Source organism: Sinocyclocheilus anshuiensis, unplaced genomic scaffold, assembly GCF_001515605.1.
Source record: "Sinocyclocheilus anshuiensis isolate Anshui unplaced genomic scaffold, SAMN03320099.WGS_v1.1 scaffold288, whole genome shotgun sequence".
Classification (NCBI taxonomy): Eukaryota; Metazoa; Chordata; class Actinopteri; order Cypriniformes; family Cyprinidae; genus Sinocyclocheilus; species Sinocyclocheilus anshuiensis.
The window spans coordinates 800,562-812,586 of record NW_015558570.1 but is presented as its reverse complement, the minus strand read 5'-3'; the positions used below and the strand labels follow the sequence as shown (position 1 = coordinate 812,586).

The window sequence follows — 12,025 nt, the reverse complement described above, 5'->3', positions numbered from 1 at the left end:
CTTTACTTAAGTATACTTAATAAAATAAACTTGAAGTATACTACTTTTTGGTAAGGGACATTTATCTTGTTTTAAGGATGTAGAAATAATTTTAGTGTAAAACAAGACTACATAGCGATTCAAAAAAATGTGCTCTCTAAAGCAATCCAATTATTTCAGCAGGTGGAGCAGGATTTTATAGATACAGTCTCAAGGTCTTCGCATCTCCCAGAAGACACATACTTTCATTGCAAGAAATGATACTGTAAGTTCTCACCTTTTTTACCAAACCCTTATTAAATCTAAAACGATCTGTGACATTTTCTCTTTTAAGATCAATCATTCATAGACCTTTGGTCTAGATGCCCAACATTTTTTGAAGTAATTACAGGCCTTGGTCTCTACAGAGAAATTCTCTGTCCTTTAATATTTCAGTGTCCATTCATATTTCATGCATCATTTCATGCAGCGGTGGACCTGCTGGTGTCTCTGTGTACATTTGGATAAACTAAACAGGTGAAAGAGTAAATTGGCACACCAAAGACAAAGATCAAAGCCAGCGCCTCAGGGTAGTTTGCTCTTGACTTCATCTGTTAACGTCATGTTTCTCTGATGCTTTTTTCTCCTTGCTTGATCACCCTGAAAGCCCTGAATGGAGTGGGGAGGCATTTGAGTTACAACCTGACCGTTTAAGGGGACATAAAAGAGAGGGGTATTGGGCCCCCTTGTCTTCAAACTGAAATCCCTTAAAATATTTAAACTTATACTCAAAATGTTCATTAAAATGCCTTTAATCTCCCTAAGAAACTAGTCAAATGACAAAAAGCACTGCCAGATATATTTAATAGAGTAAATCACAAACTATTGTGTAACTATTATCATGCCATTATATCAAGATTGCTTCATTGACTTATACAGTACCTTTCCTAAATGGCTCGCTGGAATTTGTTTAATAACTATGAAGAAGTGAACATAATATGCCGTTCCAACCCATTTTATCTATGTAATGTAATGTATTTGAATGGTACAGAATATTCTAGAAATAATGCAGGGAAAGACTTGAATTTATCTATCTGGAATTGACTGGATTGTGAAAAGTTGCTGTCACATACCAGAATAGAGTCAGGTAGTATGAAAAGAAAAAGGGATTCCTCACATCACACAAGGTTTGGTTCCCGTGAGCAAAGACAAGTGGCAGAAATGTCACTAATGCTAATGGATAGCTTTCTTCAGGCACGTCATCTGAAAATAGCAAAAACAAACATGTTTTAATTTTAAACTTTGTTGAGAGACGAATTGTGCACAATAAGCTCAGGAATGTGCATTAATAAAGTAAATAGGATACATTTTGAGTTCATGTTGATTTGAATTAGAATGCTTTGGTTTTAATAGAGGGTTCATTTAATTGGTGATTTTACTTACACAAGATCACAACAGTTAAAAATAATCACTGCTGTAGTTTGGAGCAGATGGGGTGCGAGACAAACTAGTGGTTCTCAACTGATGTGTTAGGATCCAAAAATGCAGGTCTGCTAGTAAAGCAGGGAAAACAATGATAAATACAAAAATAATTAGGCTAACAAATAACAAGTCATTGGAATTTGAATTAAATTGTTACATGATATGCTGAAAAATTAATTGCATATTTGGTAACAAAAGTTGGCAATTAACCTCAAATGAGGATAATTGACCATTATTGCAGTCAAGGCTGCACAGTGGCTGGCCTAGTGTGTTAAACTTGTTCAAGTGAAAGAAAATATGAACATAAATATTCATACATATTGAATAGTTTGTATCACAAAATCATAGTTACCGTTTTTAAAAGCGAGGAGAAAACATTTTCCATTAACTGTTGTCAACAATGATTTTGGCGATTGGAAGAAGCTAACCAGATTAAGCTATTACAAATTAGCATAACATCAATATATTGCTATGTTTGGCCAACGACATGTTTGTACACAGGCACGTGCACACATAGACATCAAAGGGGGCTTGAGCACCTGCCCTTTTTCTTCCTCAAGAGAAAGTGCGCTTTTTTCTTGGGGAGTTTTTTTTTAAAAATTTTTTATAAATGAATATATGTATATATGTGTGCGTGTGTGTGTGTTTCTGTTTGCACATAGCTTTCCCTGTCAAACAAATAAAAAATCTAAATATCAGGTCAGGTTAACTGTCAAGTTCCGATGCCTTTCTCCGCATCTCTGCAGCACAGCAGTGTAGACATTTAAAGTATCTTTTCATTTTTTTTTATATAATTTCAAATATCAGTATTCAATGTTTTATGTTTAAAATATCAAAACAGTATTAATGCATTTGTAACTGCAGGTTAAATACATTCATGTCCTGCATTAAACAGTGTGTAAATGCATCTAAATGCCACTTCTAATGCAGCTTCTGTGTATTCTCTGCATTGCAAAGATTAAGTTTGTCAATACTGATTTAATTTGCTTGGTAACAGCCCATATTACTTATTATTCTAATTGACTGATTCAATTTAAGAATTTGACTGAAAAGATGATGCACACTTCTTTAAAAAAAATGGCTTAAAGAAATGTAAAAATGCCCATTAAAAGGTAAAAATCAATTTAAACTTATTAAAAAATATTAATTTCTATCACTGCTGTGAACTGACCACCACACAGAATATGCAGAATATCAAAAACTTTAGAAGTCAGCTGTCCACGGTAGTCCTTAAGATACCAGCACTATAACACACTCAGCAAAATATCATCTAATTATCCTTATCATAATTTAAATCCCAGAAAATATTGAGATATTTTGTCAATATTGCACACCCCTAATATATTGAACGTTTTGTTTAGAAAAAATTTGAAATAAATATGAGAAGTGCCTTTTTTTTACACTTGAGCCCCTCCCTGCCCCTCAAAATTTCTGTGCACGTCCCTGTTTGTACAGTAAACAATTTGGTATTCCCACTTGATATCCAATGTTAAACCAGATGGCCTAAACCATTACTGCTGTGCTGCTGAACTTCATTGGCTGTCAACAGCAGCACGCGTCCCTCTGGCTCTATGACGCCGTCAAGCAAGCCGTGCTCGCGAGCTGCCGAGCTGTAAACCCGCTGTCAAACAGATCCCCACATATCCGAACAGCTGCAGCTCCCTGTCACATAAGATGTGCTGGAGACTCAAAACCGAAACGTTATACGGGAGATCATTCCGCCCGGCTGTATGAGAGCAGAACCGCCGCCAAACGCGTAGACGATTTGTGCCTGTTTCTGCGCGCGCTGCGCACGTGGAAATGTTGCGATGGCATGCACGAGGAGAACCAAAAGTTTGGTGTCCACGTGCGTGATTTTAAGCGGCATGACCAATATTTTGTGTCTGCTCTACGTCGGATGGATCACCAATTATGTGTCTAATAAAGGCAACATCAAAGTTGCAGGGAGGACGCACGAGAAAAAGTTTGATGACAACAGAGGAGAAACGCTTAGGATTATAGAGAGACTGGACAGGCTTGAGAGTGTTGTTAACCAGCACATCCAAGGTAACGATGTTTTGACATGACAGCATGATTTATATTAATTGCATGTTCTCTTTTTACAGTTGCTGTATATCACACTCCTACTTGCAGCAGATATGAAGATCAATACTGGTTTAAAGGGGCTTTGCACTTCAGATGCTGATGTTAATGAGCCTCTTTTTATTGCTCTGTTTCTATATGCATACATAGAGATGAATTGGAGACCAATCATAATGTTACAGCACCTCTATCTGTCTGGACTGTATTCAGCTCCCAACAGATTTCTGTATTCAGCGGGTGCAGTGTAAACTCGGGTTTATTGAAGCTAGAGAGGGGGCATCAATTTAGCACTTGGCAATGTCCTTGCATAAACATCAGTCCCGCGGCTGGTGCCATCATGTTGCTTTGCTGGACTCAAACAGGACAGCTGGGAGTGATGATAACCTGCAGGAGTTTGAACAGCTTCTGATCCTGGATGATTAATCATCATTAGTGTACTGTTGATGTCAATCTGATTCAGTAGTGTTAAAAATATGGCCTTGGAATGAAATAAGGGGGGTGCTGTCTTCAAAATAACCCCCATTTATGCCCTTACAGGCTTTGTGTGAGGAATTGTATTTCTGTAAAGGATTAATGCATGCGTTAATCGTGTTGAGAAGCATTTGGATGGATTTATGGGATATGTTGGCCTGTACCATAAGTACAGCTCCTGTGCTGAGCTCAAGGTCTTAAAGCTTGCTTCTTGCTCAGTGCAGTCATAGTAAAGCCATAAATGTCAATCAACATATACCCAGTACACCTACACGATGAGGCACTTAAGCGATCGAGTGTATCATGCTACATTATATACAGTTTCAAAAAAAGATACCACATAGTGATGCCTTCCCCACTTCTTAAAATATTTTATTTAAGGTGAAATGTGTTGTTTTTTTAAATTTTATTTTAATATACCATACAGAGAAAACCATAGCCATTTGTTGTTTGATTTTACCTAGCATGTGTAAACATTGTGGCTTTTTAATGCTGTTAAAACATTGTGCTATTTGTTTGAGATTTCTGAATGGTCTGACAACAGCAGCTTTGGCTCAGCCAATAGCATGAGTTTGGGGCGGGATTATCTGTTTGGCTAACCAATGGAAGAGGGAGGGAATAATCAGAGAAACCTGTTTGAAAACAGCTATTGTTTTTGCATTTCCGTTTGAAGACTCACCATTTTATTGTCCAACATAATATTTAAAAACAAGTATTGCATTTCTGAAGGAAAATTATGAGAAATTTGTTTTCAGACTTTTTTATTAACAGAAACCGAGAGTATTTATATATTATAGCCACAATTCATTTTGAGATTTCAGAAGTTTTAAGAACTGTCTGTTCTTCAATAAAAAGTACTTACTGAGGGGGAAAAATAAATTTCATTTAAGTTTAAATCTTTATTTAATGTGCTTTTTAGTATTTTATTTAGATTAGTACAATTATTTTAGACTATTTCACTGCTCTAGCTTCCCAAACGGGTTCGTGTGTTGAAGAAAAGCTAATAATTAATTATAATACAAAAATTTAAAATTAAAATACATAAATTATATTAAAATAAAAACAATCAAAATAAAACACTTGATTGAATATTTTATTAGTTTACTTGCATGTCATGTAACCATTAACCAAAATCAGAGAACCATGAGCATTTGCAATTATCAAAATATTACCTTAAATCTAAATATTTTAGGTCAAAGAGGTTCAGCTGACCAAAAACTTTGGAAATGCCTTTGGGATGTGAAATTACACCTTTAATATATGTATTCAAAACCCCAATTCACATATAAACTTCTCCTCTGTACTTTCAGAGCATAAGTCAAAGACATAAGTCTCAGTGAAAGAAATAATCAAGGCTCCTCAGATTTGCTTGCAGTCTCCTCCAGTTTTACGATAACTGAGTCAGTGGCTCCTGTCGGAGAGTCTCAATTCTTCAAAATCCATTAAAAGTGAAGAGTCCGGTTTTCACGCACATCTGAACTGTCTGATTGCATTGTCATTGGCAGAGACTGAGACTGACACTGGACCTCCAGTTTTGCATTGACACGAGCAACAGTGTTAAAGAGAGAAAGAAATGAAGCTAGTTCTTTCCCTGTAACCCAGTTTTAATTAGCAAATGTGAACTTTGGTTAGTGGAAGGTCACTGTAGAAATGCCATGTTTATTGTGCTTTGCTTGTGATGTCCAGGGATACGAGTTCCGGTGTTGCGCCATTTCAAATGTGGAGTGTAAGATGCTGGAGAGTTAGGGAGAAAGCAAGGAAGACAAGTCTACATTTTTGTAGTATATATGTAAGTAAATAAAATTAGGTTTGATGTTAAGTTAGCAGAGCTTTCCTTCTTTAAAGGGATAGTTCACCCCAAATTAAAATTTTGCCATCTCACCCTCATGTCGTTTCAGAACCAGTTATTTTCTTCCACAGAACAAAAAAAGAATGTCCAGGCTTTTCTTCCCTATAATGAAATGTATACAATTGAAATGGCTTATTGAACAAGAACAAATGTACTTGGTCTTGATTTTGTCCATTAGGAATTGTTTGGAATATGAATTTGAAACAAATAATGATGGGCACAGATAAATCATTAATAATAAACTTTGCTATATTCTATAAATAAGAATTGACCCTTCGCAAAGACCCACCCCCCTTAGTTACTGTTGCTATGTCCGACAAGTCATGGTGCTCTCACGCCACACATCATGTTCTCACACAGTGAAAATTACTTCGCTTAGCAAAGTGGAAACTGACAATGTGCCGACAGACAAGACAGAGCAGGTTACTTTTGGTATAAAAAAAAGTCTCAGCTTTCAAAATTTGTCATTTTTTTAAGACATTTAAACAATAAATAGCCTACCATTGTGTGGTTCTTTAATGTGTCATGACAGATCGCTGTAGCGCCTCAGTTCAAGCGGTATATAAACCATGCGGTCAATAAACATGAATGAACATTAGAAGTTATCTTGTTTCATCCGCGGAAAGATGTCAATACATGCCATTTTTCAAGTTTAAAGGGATAGTTCACCCAAAAATTAAAATTGGATGCCTACATCTTGGATGCCCTGGGGGTAAGCAGATAAACATCAAATTTTCATTTTTGGGTGAATTATCCCTTTAAGTCCACCAATGTTAATCTATTCTCCTGTCTGGTTTGTTTGTCAGACCAAATGGTAGATTCGGTGTTATAACTGGTCAGATCGCCTGTCAATCAAACTCCTGGCGAAGGGTCAATTGTCAGTTGATTTAATGGTATCATTTTAAAAAGTACTCTGGAGGCAGTACAACCCGATATTTGAGGTTTTGACATTGCATTCCTGCGGCATCCAGCACTTTGCACTGCAGGCCAGATGGTGGAAATGTGCTCTAATTCTTCTGCATTTCAGTGGCAGTTGACAGTGTAAAAGGTGGCTGCTGTGCTGCCATTGTATTAGAATCACCAACATGGACTTTAATTAAATTGTCTTTTGTAAGAGTAAATAGTGAAAAGTTTCATTTTTGAGGAACTTTATTTTAATTTTACATTTTAGAGATTGCACATGCACATTGGCTCGACCAATCTGAAATAAACACTTTTTTAATGCTATTTAAGCATTTATGGCAAGGTTCATTTTACATGGTATTCAAATGTGAGTGTCCTGTTTTTGAGATCTCAGTATTTCCCCATTCAAATAGATAGGAGTTGGTCATGCTTAAAAAAGCTGCCCTGAGGCCTTTCAAATATGGCTGCCAAATTAACTGACTTGCCTTGAAAGGGCTTTTGCTATGGCATTATGAAAACATTGTTCTGTTTGTTTGAACACCCCAAACAGCCTGACAACAGCAACATTGACTCAACCAATAGCATGAGTTTGGGGCAGGGGCTATTTGTGATGATGACCAGTAGCATGCCAGAAGATGATGCAAGTGACTAGGCATGGGCCAATTACCGGTGTCAAGGTATACCGCGATTTGAAAATTTCACAGTTTCAAAACCACTAATATTTTCCGTTATATGATTCCTGCGGTATGCGCTGTTTTTCACGTCCCTTCAAAGACTGAAAGTGTAGGAATCCCTCACGACCCCTCCCCCTCCTGTTGGTGCAGCAGTCAGTCACGTGTGTGCACGAAGGCCGAAGGAGCTGCCCCTGGAATCTATGAGATCGGCAACCGGCCCTTTTTTTGTCTTATTGCAGCTTGTCTCTGTTCTGGACTTGCACAAAATGCGTTGCAATGCAATCATTTTTCAAAATGTAATTTATGTGAAAATATGAAGTCTGTAAACGCCCATTAATAGAGGCCAGAGATGCTGAAGATGGTTGCAAAGAGAAAAATACTGTAGCAGGCAGATGCAGCTTGTCTCTGTTCTGGACTTGCACAAAATGCGTTACAAAGCAATAATTTTCCAAAATGTAATTTATGTGAAAATATGAAGTCAAACGCCCGTTAACACAGGCCAGAGACGCTGAAGACGGACGCAAAGAGAAAAATCACTCACTGTTCATGATGCAGGAACTATTGGAAGAAAATCCTCAATAATGATTTGGGTATTTATATGAATGTTTCTGAGGGGAACTGACTGTCTTCAGAAAAGTTTAGATGGTATCTTCTTTTCATCTCGTCTCTGTATAATTGACATTAAAGCAGTGTTTCAGCGCAGTGCGGCTTTGTTTACAGCGGTAACCAAGGAAACGCTGTATGTGCTGTACCATAAGCGCCTCCTGCTGTCAGAGAGTGAATCTGTGTCTCATTCAGAGCTTCTGCTGTTTGTTTCGTTCAGGCATGTAGTATAATTTCACATTATTAAATCAAATTATGTATATGAAATTATATAAATAAATGATATAAATGATATCTATATTATATAACTAAAATTAAATAACTGTAATTACAGATTTAGGTTACATAAAGATGTCAGTCTTTATTTTTCTTCTTTTTTTCTTTTTCACATCAAAAGCTGCAAGACAGCCCACAATTCAGCAAACATTTCAGAAACAAATCAAAGAAGAAGAAAAAACAAGTACTGCTGTTCCAAATATTCTGTATGTCGCTCAAAAATAGCGATATTGATAGCTGATATTGTGTTCAGTGGAAATTTTTGTTTTGTTTTGTTTTTTTACCCAGACATTTAAAAATAACATTTTAGAGCTGTAACAACAATACCGTGAAACCGTGATATTTTTTGCTTAAGGTTATCATACCGTCAAAATCTCATACCGGCCCATGCCTACAAGTGACGCATTTACATTTTTTAAAAGTGTAGTACAGATCAATTTGACACATTTTTACCACATTAAAATCCATTACACATTGTGTGTGCTTAAAATATGAAAAAAAGTGCAGAATTTACATCTGGACCTGCTTATACATGCTTCCCTCTTTGAAGCCTTCGAAAGCATGGCCCCTTACTGGATTCAGTGTATAGAGAGTACAGTAGAGTCTTGTATTCACATGCTTATGGGTGATTGCTGTGCAAACAGCTGCTGAGTTTTCTGTACATCTAAAGAGAACAGCAGTGTACCGAGTGAGAATAACTCACCCGTTCTCTTCCCATTTTCACGCAGCTATGCACTGGAGATCAGCAGGGTGCCTGAGTGCTATAAAAATCCAGCCTTTGTACTATTATCTTTTCTTTTCCATGCCCTGTTCACAAGTTCATAAGTTCATGAGTCACACTTTCGAGCCGAGTGTTAACCTGCTAATTTATTTTGAACTGTCTGTCTCATTACGGTGCGCCTGCCTGACAATTAACGCTGGATGTTTTTGTGCGCACACCCCACAGGCATGTGTTGCTCTGTTGTACCACCTCTGTTAAATACCACCTAAGATTGCTATCGTTATCAAAGGTGTTTTTGTCCATGGTTCTCTCATTATAGGATAGGATGCACAAGGGCTCATTTTAACGCTACGCTTCACTTGCTGATGGGAAATGAAGGAGAAACGCCAGAGGGAAGGAGTGGAGCGGGAAGCGGATACTTGATAGCATGGAGGTCACAATGCACACTGGAAAGCTGCTTCTTCAGTCTGTGATTTTTCTCAAAATGTCTTGATTGGCTCTTTAAATGTGTTGTAGTTAATTAAAGGCGGGTAATTGCTTAGACACCCATCAGATTTTGCTAATTAAATGAGCTGTCTCTATGGTGGCAAGGCGCGCTCAGTCTAGACAGTGAAAATGAAGTAGTGCCAGCAATTTATTTATTGCAGTCTTGCTATGAAGAAACGTTTTTCTTTTTTTAATTATAAATTTCGATAAGGCTAAACTCCATACAGGAGAAACAGTAACTGAAATGTAAACCCACCCTACACAGTAAAAATAGATTTTTCAAAGTTGTAAATAAGATTATTGGAGTGCAATACAACATGCATACAACATTTTTATTCATATTCGCAGATCCGTGAAAATGTTGACATCTGCATGCAAAACTTTTCAAAAGGAAAAATTGTTTCATTTTTAGTACAAAGTTGTCGCACCCTCCATGATCTGATTGTGAAGAATTAATCCATTCCATTTGTCTAATTTAAAAAAAATGTTTTGATCTTGTACATTTTTTTATCAAAATAACACAATCTTCCAGTAAAACAGTGAATTGAACCAAGTCCCACCCGACATTTCTTTTTCCATAATCCATGGAATTTTCATTCAGATGTACAATATGTGAGAATACAGAAAAAAGCACTGTCGCTACTTCCATTGCATTGTGACTTTAACATTAAGCCAATAATTATTTTCATGTTATGGTGGATTACATTTTGCATTATTCATTCAGCAGACACTTTTATCCAATGTGTCAAGTCTGATATGATTATTATTAAAAAAATGAATTGTTTTAAATGCATACAAGTGAATTTAAGCATTACAACATTATATGTACAGTCTAGAAAAATAGATTTTGCAGAGATTCGCTAAAGGTTAATACATTAGTATTTTAAAGATGAACTTTAGAAGAGTGATAGAAGAGTGGTAAATGGTGTCAAATGTAATCTAAATTTAAAAAATAAAGAAAATAAACATGCACAATTAAATATCCAATACTAATCAATAAATTACAATAAATCACCTGTAAAAATATTTTATGGAGAAATAAATAGCTTTTTATTTCATTATTTTTTATCATTTTATTAGCTATCACTTAAAAGCTACAGTGAATGCAATATTTACAGTAATTTCCTCATGCAACATATTTGAAGCTGAAGCAGCTGTCGCTGTGTTTGATCAACAGGAAAATGGCTGTACACAAGAGGAGGCAATAACACAAGCTGAGTGTGCAAAATGCCCTTAAATTATGTTTGGGGTCAGGATTAGGGTTAATCTTAATGTGTGGGCGGAATTTGATATGATTTCAGTTGATTCAGAACAGTTTTTTGTAGCTCCTGTTTGCATGTGTCATCATGAGGTCAGCTCCTGATAAACACTTTCTTCTCCTCTATCATTGGGCTCCACTTAGGGTGCATCCGGCTGCACTGATTTTGTCAGCCCGTCTCACGGATGTCTGTCGTCCGGAGAGCAGCCTGTAATCAAGTTTGAGCTTCGGTAATCCTCAGAGAATTTGAAACGATTTCAGCTTTATTCCACCGTCCAGTCAGACACATTCAGAGGAAGGAGGTTGGGATGAATGACAGCGTGATTTGTCTTTTTTTTTTTTTGATTCTGCTGAAATCTGACAACAGATGGCGATACAAACATAGTGAGGTGACTTGTCTGATTCAGTCTGATGTTTTCTGTTTGATTCAGACTGATTCATTAGAAAGAATCGCCTTGAGTGATTCATTCACACATTAGATGGCACTTAGGTCTGTATGTTCATAGTTGTGTGCCTTTAGCCATAAACAGTTGTCTGGTTCTGCTCCTGAATATCGATGCAGGAAACACTCACTGAGCCAATGACCCAGGGTTAAAAACTCTCAATTGCCCTTGACTAACCGAGCAAGACCAAAATACTGTGTGCGGTTAAGATGTCCTTGCTTGAATGAGTGACATTCCTTGAATATTCCAGAGAACCTGTCGCATGTTAAGTCTTTTGAGGCTGCTTTGGCTATTGCTCGGTGGCAACAAATAAAATTAATTTACTCTAGCTAAATGATAAATATAGGAAAAGAGTCATATATACTGTTTAGTATTATTATGCAAAAATATTTGAAAACCAGTGCTGCGACTGGCCATTTGAATCAAGTATTCCAGAGTTTTTTTTTTTAGATATTACGACATTAACTTTAGCATTGTAGATAGCAAGAGTTTCTCCCAACAACCTTTTCTAATATAAGTATAAAACAATTTTACACTCAAAATGTTTCAGTATATTCTGTTCATATTCATTAACTTTTCATTAATATTCAGTTTAATTAACTTCAAAACAGCACCTTAAAATAGCTGTATAGCAATAGCAAGTTTTTTTTTTCACTAATAGATGAATACTACAAGATTTATTTTCTGTTGTATATATATATATATATATATATATATATATATGATAATAATTAATCTATAGTTAAATTAGATTTTAAAATAAATTAAAATTAAACAAATTAAATAATTACATTAAAATTCATCAAATTATATTCACTG

The 12,025-nt window shown here is 36.2% G+C and overlaps 1 protein-coding gene across 1 annotated transcript in view; it reads left to right on the top strand.

Annotated features, from left to right (window-relative positions):
* The first annotated feature begins 2,979 nt into the window (after nt 1-2,979).
* LOC107679570 (polypeptide N-acetylgalactosaminyltransferase 18-like) overlaps nt 2,980-12,025 on the top strand; it is a 55,923-nt gene continuing 46,877 nt past the window's right edge. Inside the window, exon 1 of the mRNA XM_016475154.1 lies at nt 2,980-3,486. Within this exon, the coding sequence (XP_016330640.1) occupies nt 3,249-3,486 (238 nt within the window). The 5' untranslated portion in view covers nt 2,980-3,248. The remainder of the gene's footprint in view (nt 3,487-12,025) is intronic.